This window comes from Coregonus clupeaformis, chromosome 14 (genome assembly GCF_020615455.1).
Source record: "Coregonus clupeaformis isolate EN_2021a chromosome 14, ASM2061545v1, whole genome shotgun sequence".
Lineage (NCBI taxonomy): Eukaryota > Metazoa > Chordata > Actinopteri > Salmoniformes > Salmonidae > Coregonus > Coregonus clupeaformis.
In genome coordinates, this window is record NC_059205.1 from 127,461 (window position 1) to 145,861 (window position 18,401).

General features: G+C 46.3%; 1 protein-coding gene across 1 annotated transcript in view; it reads right to left on the reverse strand.

Moving 5' to 3' along the window:
- The window catches only part of LOC121580517 (M-protein, striated muscle), a 171,639-nt gene that overhangs the window by 122,382 nt on the left and 30,856 nt on the right, over window positions 1–18,401 (reverse strand). Inside the window, exons 4-5 of the mRNA XM_045224866.1 lie at window positions 14,816–14,999; window positions 14,491–14,648 (exon numbers count right to left, since the gene is read on the reverse strand). Coding sequence (XP_045080801.1) covers window positions 14,491–14,648; window positions 14,816–14,999 — 342 coding nt within the window. The remainder of the gene's footprint in view (window positions 1–14,490; window positions 14,649–14,815; window positions 15,000–18,401) is intronic.

Sequence of the window (18,401 nt, forward strand, 5' to 3'; positions counted from 1 at the left end):
ATAACAGTAGGGAGGCTATATACAGGGGTCACGGTACAGAGTCAATGTGAAATAACAGTAGGGAGGCTATATACAGGGGGGGTACCGGTACAGAGTCAATGGGAAATAACAGTAGGGAGGCTATATACAGGGGGGTACCGGTACAGAGTCAATGGGAAATAACAGTAGGGAGGCTATATACAGGGGTACGGTACAGAGTCAATGGGAAATAACAGTAGGGAGGCTTATATACAGGGGGTACGCACAGAGTCAATGGGAAATAACAGTAGGGAGGCTATATACGGGGGTACCGCACAGAGTCAATGGGAAATAACAGTAGGGAGGCTATATACAGGGGGTACCGTACAGAGTCAATGGGAAATAACAGTAGGGAGGCTATATACAGGGTACCGGCACAGAGTCAATGTGAAATAACAGTAGGGAGGCTATATACAGGGGGGCACTTTACAGAGTCAATGGGAAATAACAGTAGGGAGGCTATATACAGGGGGTACCCGCACAGAGTCAATGGGAAATAACAGTAGGGAGGCTATATACAGGGGGTACCGGTACAGAGTCAATGGGAAATAACAGTAGGGAGGCTATATACGGGGGGTACTGTACAGAGTCAATGGGAAATAACAGTAGGGAGGCTATATACAGGGGGTAACCGCTACAGAGTCAATGTGAAATAACAGTAGAGAGGCTATATACAGGGGGTACCGGTACAGAGTCAATGGGAAATAACAGTAGGGAGGCTATATACAGGGGGTACCGGTACAGAGTCAATGGGAAATAACAGTAGGAGGCTATATACAGGGGGAACCCGCACAGAGTCAATGGGAAATAACAGTAGGGAGGCTATATACAGGGGGTAACCGCACAGAGTCAATGGGAAATAACAGTAGGGAGGCTATATACAGGGGGTACCGGTACAGAGTCAATGTGAAATAACAGTAGGGAGGCTATATACAGGGGTACCGGTACAGAGTCAATGTGAAATAACAGTAGGAGGCTATATACAGGGGGTACTGCACAGAGTCAATGGGAAATAACAGTAGGGAGGCTATATACAGGGGTACTGGTACAGAGTCAATGGGAAATAACAGTAGGGAGGCTACATACAGGGGGTACCGGTACAGAGTCAATGGGAAATAACAGTAGGGAGGCTATATACAGGGGGTACGGTACAGAGTCAATGTGAAATAACAGTAGGGAGGCTATATACAGGGGGTACGGTACAGATTCAATGGGAAATAACAGTAGGGAGGCTATATACAGGGGGTACCGGTACAGAGTCAATGGGAAATAACAGTAGGAGGCTATATACAGGGGGTACTGCACAGAGTCAATGTGAAATAACAGTAGGGGAGGCTATATACAGGGGGACTGGTACAGAGTCAATGGGAAATAACAGTAGGGAGGCTATATACAGGGGGTACTGCACAGAGTCAATGGGAAATAACAGTAGGGAGGCTTATATACAGGGGGTACCGGTACAGAGTCAATGGGAAATAACAGTAGCGAGGCTATATACAGGGGGTACCGGTACAGAGTCAATGGGAAATAACAGTAGGGAGGCTATATACAGGGGGTACCGGCACAGAGTCAATGGGAAATAACAGTAGGGAGGCTATATACAGGGGGTACCGGTACAGAGTCAATGGGAAATAACAGTAGGGAGGCTATATACAGGGGGTACCGTACAGAGTCAATGGGAAATAACAGTAGGGAGGCTATATACAGGGGGTAACCGGTACAGAGTCAATGGGAAATAACAGTAGGGAGGCTATATACAGGGGGTACTGGTACAGAGTCAATGGGAAATAACAGTAGGAGGCTATATACAGGGGGTACCGCACAGAGTCAATGGGAAATAACAGTAGGGAGGCTATATACAGGGGGGTACCGCACAGAGTCAATGTGAAATAACAGTAGGGAGGCTATATACAGGGGGACCGGTACAGATTCAATGGGAAATAACAGTAGGGGAGGCTATATACAGGGGGTACCGTTACAGAGTCAATGGGAAATAACAGTAGGGAGGCTATATACAGGGGTACCGGTACAGAGTCAATGTGAAATAACAGTAGGGAGGCTATATACAGGGGGTACCGCACAGAGTCAATGGGAAATAACAGTAGGGAGGCTATATACAGGGGGTACCGGTACAGAGTCAATGGGAAATAACAGTAGGGAGGCTATATACAGGGGGTACCGGTACAGAGTCAATGGGAAATAACAGTAGCGAGGCTATATACAGGGATACCGGTACAGAGTCAATGGGAAATAACAGTAGGGGAGGCTATATACAGGGGGTACCGTACAGAGTCAATGGGAAATAACAGTAGGAGGCTATATACAGGGGGTAACTGTACAGAGTCAATGGGAAATAACAGTAGGGAGGCTATATACAGGGGTACGGCACAGAGTCAATGGGAAATAACAGTAGCGAGGCTTATATACAGGGGGTACTGCACAGAGTCAATGGGAAATAACAGTAGGGGAGGCTATATACAGGGGTACCTGCACAGAGTAAATGGGAAATAACAGTAGGGAGGCTATATACAGGGGGTAACTGCACAGAGTCAATGGGAAATAACAGTAGGGAGGCTATATACAGGGGGTACCGCACAGAGTCAATGGGAAATAACAGTAGGAGGCTATATACAGGGGGTACTGCACAGAGTCAATGTGAAATAACAGTAGGAGGCTATATACAGGGGGTACCGGTACAGAGTCAATGGGAAATAACAGTAGGGAGGCTATATACAGGGGGTACCGGCACAGAGGCTATATACAGGGGTACCGTACAGAGTCAATGGGAAATAACAGTAGGGAGGCTATATACAGGGGGTACCGTACAGAGTCAATGTGAAATAACAGTAGGGAGGCTATATACAGGGGTAACCGTACAGAGTCAATGGGAAATAACAGTAGGAGGCTATATACAGGGGTAACTGTACAGAGTCAATGGGAAAAACAGTAGGGAGGCTATATACAGGGGTACGGTACAGAGGCTATATACAGGGGGTACCGGTACAGAGTCAATGGGAAATAACAGTAGGGAGGCTATATACAGGGGTACTGGTACAGAGTCAATGGGAAATAACAGTAGGAGGCTATATACAGGGGGACCGGTACAGAGTCAATGGGAAATAACAGTAGGGAGGCTATATACAGGGGGTACCGGTACAGAGTCAATGGGAAATAACAGTAGGGAGGCTATATACAGGGGGTAATGGTACAGAGTCAATGGGAAATAACAGTAGGGAGGCTATATACAGGGGTACCGGTACAGAGTCAATGGGAAATAACAGTAGGGGAGGCTATATACAGGGGGGTACCCGGTACAGAGTCAATGGGAAATAACAGTAGGGAGGCTATATACAGGGGTACCGGCACAGAGTCAATGGGAAATAACAGTAGGGAGGCTATATACAGGGGGTACTGGTACAGAGTCAATGTGAAATAACAGTAGGGAGGCTATATAAAGGACACGGCACAGAGGCTATATACAGGGGGTACCGGTACAGAGTCAATGGGAAATAACAGTAGGAGGCTATATACAGGGGGTACTGGTACAGAGTCAATGGGAAATAACAGTAGGAGGCTATATACAGGGGGCAACGGTACAGAGTCAATGGGAAATAACAGTAGGGGAGGCTATATACAGGGGGTACGGCACAGAGTCAATGGGAAATAACAGTAGGGAGGCTATATACAGGGGTACCCGTACAGAGTCAATGGGAAATAACAGTAGGGAGGCTATATACAGGGGGTAACCGTACAGAGTCAATGGGAAATAACAGTAGGGAGGCTATATACAGGGGGCACCGGTACAGAGTCAATGGGAAATAACAGTAGGGAGGCTATATACAGGGGGTAACTGCACAGAGTCAATGGGAAATAACAGTAGGGAGGCTATATACAGGGGGTACTGGTACAGAGTCAATGGGAAATAACAGTAGGGAGGCTATATACAGGGGTACCGGTACAGAGTCAATGGGAAATAACAGTAGGGAGGCTATATACAGGGGGTACCGTACAGAGTCAATGTGAAATAACAGTAGGGAGGCTATATACAGGGGGTAACGGCGTACAGAGTCAATGGGAAATAACAGTAGGGGAGGCTATATACAGGGGTACTGCACAGAGTCAATGGGAAATAACAGTAGGGGAGGCTATATACAGGGGGTACCGGCACAGAGTCAATGGGAAATAACAGTAGGGAGGCTATATACAGGGGTAACTGTACAGAGTCAATGGGAAATAACAGTAGGGGAGGCTATATACAGGGGGTACCGGTACAGAGTCAATGGGAAATAACAGTAGGAGGCTATATACAGGGGTTACCGTACAGAGTCAATGGGAAATAACAGTAGGAGGCTATATACAGGGGGGACCGGTACAGAGTCAATGGGAAATAACAGTAGGAGGCTATATACAGGGGTACCGTACAGAGTCAATGGGAAATAACAGTAGGAGGCTATATACAGGGGGTACTGCACAGAGTCAATGGGAAATAACAGTAGGGAGGCTATATACAGGGGGTACCGGTACAGAGTCAATGGGAAATAACAGTAGGGAGGCTATATACAGGGGGTACGCACAGAGTCAATGGGAAATAACAGTAGGGGAGGCTATATACAGGGGGTAACGGTACAGAGTCAATGGGAAATAACAGTAGGAGGCTATATACAGGCAACTGCACAGAGTCAATGGGAAATAACAGTAGGAGGCTATATACAGGGGGTACCGGTACAGAGTCAATGGGAAATAACAGTAGGGAGGCTATATACAGGGGGCACTGCACAGAGTCAATGGGAAATAACAGTAGGGAGGCTATATACAGGGGGTACCGGTACAGAGTCAATGGGAAATAACAGTAGGGAGGCTATATACAGGGGGCACCGGCACAGAGTCAATGGGAAATAACAGTAGGGAGGCTATATACAGGGGGTACTGCTACAGAGTCAATGGGAAATAACAGTAGGGAGGCTATATACAGGGGTACTGGTACAGAGTCAATGGGAAATAACAGTAGGGAGGCTATATACAGGGGGGTACTGCACAGAGTCAATGGGAAATAACAGTAGGGAGGCTATATACAGGGGGTACCGGTACAGAGTCAATGGGAAATAACAGTAGGGAGGCTATATACAGGGGGTACCGATACAGAGTCTATGTGAAATAACAGTAGGAGGCTATATACAGGGGTACCGGTACAGAGTCAATGGGAAATAACAGTAGGGAGGCTATATACAGGGGGTACCGCACAGAGTCAATGGGAAATAACAGTAGGGGAGGCTATATACAGGGGTACCGGTACAGAGTCAATGGGAAATAACAGTAGGGAGGCTATATACAGGGGTACGGCACAGAGTCAATGGGAAATAACAGTAGGGAGGCTATATACAGGGGGTACCGGTACAGAGTCAATGGGAAATAACAGTAGGGAGGCTATATACAGGGGGTACTGCACAGAGTCAATGGGAAATAACAGTAGGAGGCTATATACAGGGGGTACTGTACAGAGTCAATGGGAAATAACAGTAGGGAGGCTATATACAGGGGGTACTGTACAGAGTCAATGGGAAATAACAGTAGGGAGGCTATATACAGGGGGCACCGTACAGAGTCAATGGGAAATAACAGTAGGGAGGCTATATACAGGGGGTACCGGTACAGAGGCTATGTGAAATAACAGTAGGGAGGCTATATACAGGGGGTACCGGTACAGAGTCAATGGGAAATAACAGTAGGGAGGCTATATACAGGGGGTACCGGTACAGAGGCTATGTGAAATAACAGTAGGGAGGCTATATACAGGGGGTACTGGTACAGAGTCAATGGGAAATAACAGTAGGAGGCTATATACAGGGGTACCGGTACAGAGTCAATGGGAAATAACAGTAGGGAGGCTATATACAGGGGGGTACTGGTACAGAGTCAATGGGAAATAACAGTAGGGAGGCTATATACAGGGGGTACTGCACAGAGTCAATGGGAAATAACAGTAGGGGAGGCTATATACAGGGGGTACGGCACAGAGTCAATGGGAAATAACAGTAGGGAGGCTATATACAGGGGGTACCGGTACAGAGTCAATGGGAAATAACAGTAGGGAGGCTATATACAGGGGGTACTTTGTTACAGAGTCAATGGGAAATAACAGTAGGGAGGCTATATACAGGGGTACCGGTACAGAGTCAATGGGAAATAACAGTAGGGAGGCTATATACAGGGGGTACCTGCACAGAGTCAATGGGAAATAACAGTAGGGAGGCTATATACAGGGGGTACCGCACAGAGTCAATGGGAAATAACAGTAGGGAGGCTATATACAGGGGGTACCGTTACAGAGTCAATGGGAAATAACAGTAGGGAGGCTATATACAGGGGTAACGGTACAGAGTCAATGGGAAATAACAGTAGGGAGGCTATATACAGGGGTGTACCGGTACAGAGTCAATGGGAAATAACAGTAGGGAGGCTATATACAGGGGGTACGGTACAGAGTCAATGGGAAATAACAGTAGGGAGGCTATATACAGGGGGTACCGTACAGAGTCAATGGGAAATAACAGTAGGGAGGCTATATACAGGGGGTACCGTACAGAGTCAATGGGAAATAACAGTAGGGAGGCTATATACAGGGGGTACCGGTACAGAGTCAATGGGAAATAACAGTAGGGAGGCTATATACAGGGGGTACCGGTACAGAGTCAATGGGAAATAACAGTAGGGAGGCTATATACAGGGGTACCGGTACAGAGTCAATGGGAAATAACAGTAGGGAGGCTATATACAGGGGGGTACCGTACAGAGTCAATGGGAAATAACAGTAGGGAGGCTATATACAGGGGGTACCGGTACAGAGTCAATGGGAAATAACAGTAGGGAGGCTATATACAGGGGGTACCGGACAGAGTCAATGGGAAATAACAGTAGGGAGGCTATATACAGGGGGTACCGGTACAGAGTCAATGGGAAATAACAGTAGGGAGGCTATATACAGGGGGTACCGGCACAGAGTCAATGGGAAATAACAGTAGGAGGCTATATACAGGGGGTACCGGTACAGAGTCAATGGGAAATAACAGTAGGGAGGCTATATACAGGGGTACCGGTACAGAGTCAATGGGAAATAACAGTAGGGAGGCTATATACAGGGGTACTGGTACAGAGTCAATGGGAAATAACAGTAGGGAGGCTATATACAGGGGTACCGCACAGAGTCAATGGGAAATAACAGTAGGGAGGCTATATACAGGGGGAACCGCACAGAGGCTATGTGAAACAACAGTAGGGAGGCTATATACAGGGGGTACTGCACAGAGTCAATGGGAAATAACAGTAGGGAGGCTATATACAGGGGGTACCCGTACAGAGTCAATGGGAAATAACAGTAGGGAGGCTATATACAGGGGGTACCGGTACAGAGTCAATGGGAAATAACAGTAGGGAGGCTATAACAGGGGGTACCGGTACAGAGTCAATGGGAAATAACAGTAGGGGAGGCTATATACAGGGGGTACCGTACAGAGTCAATGGAAATAACAGTAGCGAGGCTATATACAGGGGGTACCGGTACAGAGTCAATGGGAAATAACAGTAGGGAGGCTATATACAGGGGTACTGGTACAGAGTCAATGGGAAATAACAGTAGGAGGCTATATACAGGGGGTACCGTACAGAGTCAATGGGAAATAACAGTAGGAGGCTATATACAGGGGGGTACCGTACAGAGTCAATGGGAAATAACAGTAGGGAGGCTTATACAGGGGGTACCGCACAGAGGCTATGTGAAATAACAGTAGGGAGGCTATATACAGGGGGTACCGGTACAGAGTCAATGGGAAATAACAGTAGGGAGGCTATATACAGGGGGTACCGGTACAGAGGCTATGTGGAAATAACAGTAGGGAGGCTATATACAGGGGGTACCGGTACAGAGTCAATGGGAAATAACAGTAGGGAGGCTATATACAGGGGGTACCGGTACAGAGTCAATGGGAAATAACAGTAGGGAGGCTATATACAGGGGTACCGGTACAGAGTCAATGGGAAATAACAGTAGGGGAGGCTATATACAGGGGGTACCGGTACAGAGTCAATGGGAAATAACAGTAGGGAGGCTATATACAGGGGGTACCGGTACAGAGTCAATGTGAAATAACAGTAGGGAGGCTATATACAGGGGTACCGCTACAGAGTCTATGTGAAATAACAGTAGGGAGGCTATATACAGGGGGTACCGGTACAGAGTCAATGGGAAATAACAGTAGGAGGCTATATACAGGGGGTACCGGTACAGAGTCAATGGGAAATAACAGTAGGGAGGCTATATACAGGGGGTACCTGCACAGAGTCAATGGGAAATAACAGTAGGAGGCTATATACAGGGGGGTACCGGTACAGAGTCAATGGGAAATAACAGTAGAGAGGCTATATACAGGGGGTACCGTACAGAGTCAATGGAAATAACAGTAGAGAGGCTATATACAGGGGGTACCCGGTACAGAGTCAATGGGAAATAACAGTAGGGAGGCTATATACAGGGGGTACCGGTACAGAGTCAATGGGAAATAACAGTAGAGAGGCTATATACAGGGGGTACGGTACAGAGTCAATGTGAAATAACAGTAGGGAGGCTATATACAGGGGGTACCGGTACAGAGTCAATGGGAAATAACAGTAGGGAGGCTATATACAGGGGGGTACCGGTACAGAGTCAATGGGAAATAACAGTAGAGAGGCTATATACAGGGGGTACCGGTACAGAGTCAATGGGAAATAACAGTAGGAGGCTATATACAGGGTACCGGTACAGAGTCAATGTGAAATAACAGTAGGAGGCTATATACAGGGGTACCGGTACAGAGTCAATGTGAAATAACAGTAGGGAGGCTATATACAGGGGTACCGGTACAGAGTCAATGTGAAATAACAGTAGAGAGGCTATATACAGGGGGTACCGGTACAGAGTCAATGGGAAATAACAGTAGGGAGGCTATATACAGGGGGTACCTGTACAGAGTCAATGGGAAATAACAGTAGGGAGGCTATATACAGGGGGTACCGGTACAGAGTCAATGGGAAATAACAGTAGAGAGGCTATATACAGGGGGTACCGGCACAGAGTCAATGGGAAATAACAGTAGGGGAGGCTATATACAGGATACCGGTACAGAGTCAATGGGAAATAACAGTAGAGAGGCTATATACAGGGGGGTACGGTACAGAGTCAATGGGAAATAACAGTAGAGAGGCTATATACAGGGGGTAACGGCACAGAGTCAATGGGAAATAACAGTAGAGAGGCTATATACAGGGGGTACCGGTACAGAGTCAATATGAAATAACAGTAGGGAGGCTATATACAGGGGGTACCGCACAGAGTCAATGTGAAATAACAGTAGGGAGGCTATATACAGGGGGTACCGGTACAGAGTCAATGGGAAATAACAGTAGGGAGGCTATATACAGGGGGTACCGGTACAGAGTCAATGTGCTACAGGTTAGTCAGTCGAGGTAATTTGTACATGTAGGTAGGGGTAAAGTGACTATGCATAGATAATAAACAACGAGTAGCAGCTGTGGGGGGTCAATGTAAATAGCGGTGATACCAGGTGGTGATGCAACCGGTCAGGATGCTCTCGATGGTGCAGCTGTAGAACTTTTTGATGATCTGGGGACCCATGCCAAATGTTTTCAGTCTCCTGAGGGGGAAAAGGCATAGTCGTGCCCTTTTCACGACTGTCTTGGTGTGTTTGGAACATGATAGTTTGTTGGTGATGTGGACACCAAGGAACTTGAAACTCTCGACCCGCTCGACTACAGCCCCGTCGATGTGAATGGGGGTGTGTTTGGCCCTCCTTTTCCTGTAGTTCACGATCAGCTCCTTTGTCTTGTTCACGTTGAGGGAGAGGTTGTTGTCCTGGCACCACACGGCCCGGTCTTTGACCTCCTTCCTATAGGCTGGCTCATCATTGTCGGTGATCAAACTTAAAGGTGGTGTTGGAGTCATGCCTGGCCACGCAGTCGTGGGTGAATAGTACAGGAGGGGACAGAGCACGCACCCCTGAGGGGCCCCAGTGTTGAGGATCAGTGTGGCAGATGTGTTGTTACTTACCCTTACCACCTGGGGGCGGCCCGTCAGGAAGTCCAGGATCCAGTTGCAGAGGGAGGTGTTTAGTCCCAGGATCCTTAGCTTAGTGATGAGCTTTGAGTGCACTATGGGGTTGAACTCTGAGCTGTAGTCAATGAACAGCATTCTCACATACAGTAGGTGTTCCTTTTGTCCATGTGGGAAAGGGCAGTGTGGAGTGCAATAGAGATTGCATCATCTGTGGATCTGTTGGGGCGGTATGCAAATTGGAGTGGGTCTAGGGCGGTAGCAGAGAGAACAGTCTATGACTAGGGTGGCTGGAGTCTTTGACAATTTTGAGGGCCTTCCTCTGACACTTATGGACGTGAGTGCTATGGGTCGGTAGTCATTTAGGCAGGTTACCTTCGCTTTCTTGGGCACAGGGACTATGGTGGTCTGCTTGAAACATGTAGTTATTACAGACTCGGTCAGGGAGAGGTTGAAAATGTCAGTGAAGACACTTGCCAGTTGGTCTGCGCATGCTCTGAGTACAGTCGTGGTCAAAAGTTTTGAGAATGACAAGTATTGGTCTGCACAAAGTTTGCTGCTTCAGTGTTTTTAGATATTTTTGTCAGATGTTACTATGGTATACTGAAGTATAATTACAAGCAATTTGTAAGTCGCTCTGGATAAGAGCATCTGCTAAATGACATAAATGTAAATGTAAATTCCATAAGTGTCAAAGGCTTTTATTGACAATTACATGAAGTTTATGCAAAGAGTCAATATTTGCAGTGTTGACCCTTCTTTTTCAAGACCTCTGCAATCCGCACTGGCATGCTGTCAATTAACTTCTGGGCCACATCCTGACTGATGGCAGCCCTTTCTTGCATAATCAATGCTTGGAGTTTGTCAGAATTTATGGGTTTTTGTTTGTCCACCCGCCTCTAGAGGATTGACCACAAGTTCTCAATGGGATTAAGGTCTGGGGATTTTCTGGCCATGGACCCAAAATGTCGATGTTTTGTTCCCCGAGCCACTTAGTTATCACTTTTGCCTTATGGCAAGGTGCTCCATCATGCTGGAAAAGGCATTGTTCGTCACCAAACTGTTCTTGGATGGTTGGGAGAAGTTGCTCTCAGAGGATATGTTGGTACCATTCTTTATTCATAGCTGTGTTCTCTGCTAAAATTGTGAGTGAGCCCACTCCCTTGGCTGAGAAGCAACCCCACACATGAATGGTCTCAGGATGCTTTACTGTTGGCATGACACAGGACTGATGGTAGCGCTCACCTTGTCTTCTCGGAACAAGGTGTTTTCCGGATGCCCCAAACAATCGGAAAGGAGATTCATCAGAGAAAATGACTTTACCCCAGTCCTCAGCTGTCCAATCCCTGTACCTTTTGCAGAATATCAGTCTGTCCCTGATGTTTTTCCTGGAGAGAAGTGGCTTCCTCACTGCCCTTCTTGACACCAGGCCATCCTCCAAAAGTCTTTGTCTCACTGTGCGTGCAGATGCACTCACACCTGCCTGCTGCTCTGCACTGGTGGTGCCCCGATCCCGCAGCTGAATAAACTTTAGGAGACGGTCCTGGCGCTTGCTGGACTTTCTTGGGCACCCTGAAGCCTTCTTCACAACAATTGAACCTCTCTCCTTGAAGTTCTTGATGATCCGATAAATGGTTGATTTAGGTGCAATCTTACTAGCAGCAATATCCTTGCCTGTGAAGCCCTTTTTGTGCAAAGCAATGATGACGGCACGTGTTTCCTTGCAGGTAACCATGGTTAACAGAGGAAGAACAATGATTTCAAGCACCACCCTCCTTTAAAAGCTTCCAGTCTGTTATTCTAACTCAATCAGCATGACAGAGTGATCTCCAGCCTTGTCCTCGTCAACACTCACTTGTGTTAACGAGAGAATCACTGACATGATGGCAGCTGGTCCTTTTGTGGCAGGGCTGAAATGCAGTGGAAATGTTTTTCTGGGATTAAGTTCATTTTTCATGGCAAAGAGGGACTTTGCAATTAATTGTAATTTATCTGATCACTCTTCATAACATTCTGAAGTATATGCAAATTGGCATCATAAAAACTGAGGCAGCAGACTTTGTGAAAATTAATATTTGTGTCATTCTCAAAACTTTTGACCACGACTGTACACGTCCTGGTAATCCATTTGGCCCTGCAGCCTTGTGAATGTTGACCTGTTTAAAGGTCTTGCTCACATCAGCTATGGAGAGCGTGATCACACAGTCATCCAGAACAGCTAGTGCTCTCATGCATGCTTCAGAGTTTTTTGCCTCATAGCGAGCATTTAGCCCATCTGGTAGACTCGCGTCACTGGGCAGCTCGTGGCTGGTTTTCCCTTTGTAGTCCGTAAAGTTTGCAAGCCCTGCCACATCCGACGAGCATCAGAGCTGGTGTAGTAGCATTCAATCTTAGTCATGTATTGACGATTTGCCTGTTTGATGGTTTGTATGAGGGCATAACGGGATTTCTTACATCCACAGGGATTTAACCGTTTTTTTATTTTCTGAATGGGTGCATGTTTATTTGTAACTGGAATAAGCAATTTCATAAATGTGTCAAGTGCAACGTCTGTTTGCTCCTCATTACACACCACGGACCAACAAATATTCTTTACATCAACATAAGAATTACTACAAAACTAACCTCTTATACACTATATTAGGCCCAGCCTTTGAAACTTTGGTTTTTCTAGATATGGTTACTATATTGTGATCACTACATATTCCAGATGGGGAGAACAAAAGGACTTGAGTTCCTGTACGTTACCACAATCACACCGAGTTCATCATAAAACACCTCCACCTTTCTTTTTCCCTGAGAGTTTTTTATTCCTGTACGCACAATGGACGGAGAAACCCGCTGGCTGTATGGACGGGGACAGTACATCCGGAGAGAGCCATGATTCCATGAAACAGAGTATGTTACATTTCGTGATGTCTCTCTGGAAGGAGATCCTCACCCTAAACTCGTCTACTTTATTGTCCAGGGACTGAACATTAGCGAGTAATATACTGGGAAGCGGTGGATGGTTTGCCCTCCGCCTGACCCTGACTGAGTCGAACTAAAAGTCCACTCCTTATTCCTCTTCCCCTGGGATGAATGGAATTGCCTCGGGAAGTTCAAACAAAGGATCCAATTCAGGAAAGTCTAATTTCTGGTCAAAAAGCTGGACTGCCGGTCGAATATATCCCAAAGTTATTTTCGGCTGTAAGTAATAATGTAAGAAACGTTCTGAGCAGATATTGTGGGCTAGGAGCTAGAAACAGGGCCACCATGTCTGTCGGCACCATCCTGTTATGTGTCATGAATAACAACATGGCTATATATAAGGAGTACCAGTACCAGAGTCAATGTGAAGGGGTACGAGGTAGTTGAGGTAGTTGAGGTAGCTATGTACATATAGGTAGGGGTAAAGTGACTAGACAACAGGATAGATAATAGACAGTAGCAGCAGTATACTGTAGGTAGGGGTAAAGGGACTAGACAACAGGATAGATAATAGACAGTAGCAGCAGTATACTGTAGGTAGGGGTAAAGTGACTAGGCAACAGGGTAGATAATAGACAGTAGCAGCAGTGGGTAGCCATTTGAGTAGCTATTTATCAGTCTTGTTTAGCAGTCTTATGGGAGAAGAAGCTGTTCAGGGTCCTATATGATATAGCCTACAGTACAGTATATGTGGTGTTCAATGCAGGCCTACTTTTAAAAACGTTTTTACATTATGAAGGACTTTTTTTACGTGGTTTGTAACACCATGGGCCAAATAGCTGACTGTAAATTGCAGTGTATTGTGTTTTATGATGCAAGAAACCGCTTTACAAAATACAATTCATTATTATAGGGGCTACCCTATTGGCTGATATATATAGCCCAATAATACCCTATTGGCTGATATATATAGCCCAATAATACCCTATTGGCTGATATATATAGCCCAATAATACCCTATTGGCTGATATATATAGCCCAATAATACCCTATTTTAGGGCTGTCCCCTACTAAAAAAAACATTGGTCGACCCGAGAGTCATCTGTTCTTTCGACCAATCCATTAGTTGACTAAATGGGGTCAGCCCTACCCTATTGGCTGATATATAGCCCAATAATACCGATAGCCTAATATAATGGGCCACGTGAGAATCGCTGGTATTTTAATCTATTTCTTAGGATATTTCTGTAAATTTTGATCTTGACTAGGTTGGCAAAATATCTGGGACTGGGGCCGCAAAGTGAGCTGTGTCACATAAGCCTAAAACAACATTGCAGGACTGCGGTCGTGTTCGGGACCAGTTCTTGCGGGAGAGTGTGGAAGTCGGACAAGAAGTCAGTGGGAGCGGGCGGGGTATAAAAAGCAGCAGGAGAGGGTGTGTGTGTGTGTGTGTGTCTCACCATGCAATGCGTGGTTTAGGCCATCCAGTCACGGTGCAGTGCAGCTTGACAGTCTTGCCCTCCCAGACAGTCTGTCCTCGGGGACGAACTATGAACTCAGGAGGATGGGTCAGGCTGTCACTGTTCTGCTTCTTACGGAACTCTGCTCTCTCCTCAACCTACAGGGGACAGACAGCAGGGATATGGACAGGAAAGGGTTAACTTATCTAAGACCGCCCTCATAACACTGACAAAAGACCACAAGTAATGTGATGTCCAGGAGAGCCTTCTTCTGTAGCTCCAATCAATAAATCAATCAGTCAATCGATCAAATAATAGTACTGACCTTCTTGCTGAGCTCCAGGCGGTCAGCTGACTCTCTAATGTGCCTCTTCCTGCTCTTCTTCTCCACGGTAACTGTCTCCATGGAGCTGGCTTCCCGGGAGAACAGGTTCCTCATGGCAACATGCCCCACCCCCTCCTCCTTCACTTCTTCCTGGACCTCCACTAGGCCCCTGGCAAACTCATGGCTACAGACACAACAACAGACACTGTTCAAACTCATGGCTACAGACACATCAACAGACAACAACAGACATTTTTCAATTCCAACAACGAACAGTGAGCCGTCGTACTCATCTATAAAAAAAACTAATAACGAAAGAAAAGCATTGCAAGTTTGCATTTTGTAAAGTTAGTGTGGGAGAGGTGGAACATGTATTATTGTTATCGTCTGTAGCCATGAAGTGCTTTGAAAGGCTGGTCATGGCTCACATCAACACCATTATCCCAGAAACCTTAGACCCACTCCAATTCGCATACCGCCCCAACAGATCCACAGATGATGCAATCTCTATTGCACTCCACACTGCCCTTTCCCACCTGGACAAAAGGAACACCTATGTGAGAATGCTGTTTATTGCCCACAGCGCAGCGTTCAACACCATAGTGCCCTCAAAGCTCATCACTAAGCTAAGGACCCTTGGACTAAACACCTCCCTCTGCAACTGGATCCTGGACTTCCTGATGGGCCGCCCCCAGGTGGTAAGGGTAGGCAACAACACATCTGCCAATTTATAAATTTTTTGACATGCGTTCTTCTGGATTTTTTTTTTGTTATTCTGTCTCTCACTGTTCAAATAAACCTACCATTAACATTATATACTGATCATTTCTTTGTCAGTGGGAAAACGTACAAAATAATATAATAATAAGCCATTTAGCAGACGCTTTTATCCAAAGCGACTTACATTCATGTGTGCATACATTTTTACGTATGGGTGGTCCCGGGGATCGAACCCACTACCCTGGCGTTACAAGCGCCATGCTCTACCAAATCAGCAGGGGATCAAATACTTTTTTCCCTCACTGTACTGACCAGCTCATATTATAGACAGAAGCGAGCTACATGGTAGACCAATCTGAACTCATCTCTCGGCATGTCCAGCCCACTCATTATCTCAGCCAATCATGGCTAGCGGGAAGGTTACTGTCTTTTTCCGTGGCTAAACCAACTAGGCTCGTAATTTAACAATTTTATTCGTATTTACAGATGGCATACAAGTTTGTTATTAAGACACATGAAAGTTCACACGTTCCAGAAGGCATTTCTGCCAAAAACGCATTTTGATTTTAAAAAAAGTTTACATTCAAATGGTGCTCCTGTGAAGTAGTGACACAAGACATATGCCTAGTTTCCTGAAACGAGTTACAATTAACAACAGACTTTGAGCATGATTACAGAGAAGGGCACTCAACATGTACTGCACTGACACAAATGACTGATGATTGGTTGAAAGAAATTGATAATAAAAAGACTGTGGGAGCTGTACTCTTAGATTTCAGTGCAGCCTTTGATATTATTGACCATAACCTGTGGTTGAGAAAACGTATGTGTTATGGCTTTTCAACCTCTGCCATATTGTGGATTCAGAGCTATCTAATAGAACTCAAAGAGTTTTCTTTAATGGAAGCTTCTCTAATGTCAAACATGTACAGTGTGGTGTACCACAGGGCAGCTCTCTAGGCCCTCTACTCTTTTCTATTTTTACCAATGTATTGCCACCGGCATTAAACAAAGCATGTGTGTCCATGTATGCTGATGATTCAACCATATACGCATCAGCAACCACAGCTAATGAAGTCACTGAAACACTTAACAAAGAGTTGCAGTCTGTTTTGGAATTTGTGGCCAGTAATAAACTGGTCCTGAACACATCTAAAACTAAGAGCATTGTACTTGGTACAAATCATTCCCTAACTTCTAGACCTCAGCTGAATCTGGTAATGAATGGTGTGGCTGTTGAACAAGTTGAGGAGACTAAATTACTTGACGTTACCTTAGATTGTAAACTATCATGGTCAAAACATATAGATACAATGGTTGTAAAGATGGGGAGAGGTCTGTCCGTAATAAAGAGGTGCACTGCTTTTTTGACACCACACTCCAAAAAGCAAGTCCTGCAGGCTTGCAAGTCGGTTAGGACATCTACTTTGTGCATGACACAAGTAATTTTTCCAACAATTGTTTACAGACAGATTATTTCACTTATAATTCACTGTATCACAATTCCAATGGGTCAGAAGTTTACATACACTAAGTTGACTGTGCCTTTAAACAGATTGGAACATTTCAGAAAATGATGTCATGGCTTTAGAAGCTTCTGATAGGATAATTGACATCATTTGAGTCAATTGGAGGTGTACCTGTGGATGTATTTCAAGGCCTACCTTCAAACTCAGTGCCTCTTTGCTTGACATCATGGGAAAATCAAAATAAATCTGCCAAGACCTCAGAAAAAAAATTGTAGACCTCCACAAGTCTGGTTCATCCTTGGGAGCAATTTCCAAACGCCTGAAGGTACCACGTTCATCTGTACAAACAATAGCACGCAAGTATAAACACCATGGGACCATGCAGCCATCATACCGCTCAGGAAGGAGACGCGTTCTGTCTCCTAGAGGTGAACGTACTTTGGTGCGAAGAGTGCAAATCAATCCCAGAGCAACAGCAAAGGACCTTGTGAAGATGCTGGAGGAAAAAGGTACAAAAGTATCTATATCTGTCACGCCCTGGCTCTGGGGACTCTAGTATGTTGAGGGTGTGAGTTTTCATTTGTGTTTGTTCTAGTTGTTGTATTTCTATGTTGGCCAGGGTGGCTCCCAATCAGAGATGGCTGTAGCTCGTTGTCTCTGATTGGGAGCCATACTTAAGTAACCGTTAGGCATTCATTTGGTGTGGTTTCTTGTTCCGTGTTGGTTTGTGTATGTAACCAGGGACGTCACGTTTTCGTTTTGTTGTTTTGTTCGTGTGATACTTTATAATAATAAAATGTTCGCATTCCACGCTGCGCCTTGGTCCTCCTCTGTTCCCGACGAGCGTGACAGAAGAAACCACCAAGACTGGACCAAGCAGCGTGTCCAGGAGCCATCGCCAGGGAGATCTCTAGCAGATCTCCTTCGCCTCCTCGACTGGGTCAAGCCGGGTGAGGAAGAGAAGGGCTTGACATGGAAGCAGAAGGGCGAAAGGCTGGCGAGGGACATGGAGACCTGGTCCACGGGTAGGAGAGACGCCCCGAAATTTTTTTAGGGGGGGGCTAACGCCGTGGACGACGGGCCAGCAGGAGACCGCAACAGAGCGGCCCAGCGGGTTGGCAGAGGAGGCCGCCAGGTTACGGGGGCCACTGGTCGAAGAGGGGATGGAAGGTGTAGAGGCACGGCGAGAGGTACTGGGGTGTGTTACCAGTCCGGTCCGGCCCGTTCCTGCTCCCCGCACCAAGCCAATGGTGCGCATCGCCAGCCCGGTCCGGCCCGCTCCTGCTCCCCACACCAAGCCAGTGGTGTGCGTCGTCAGCCCGGCACGGCCCGTGCCTGTTCCCCACACCAAGCCAGTGGTGTGCGTCGTCAGTCCGGCACGTCCCGTGCCTGTTCAG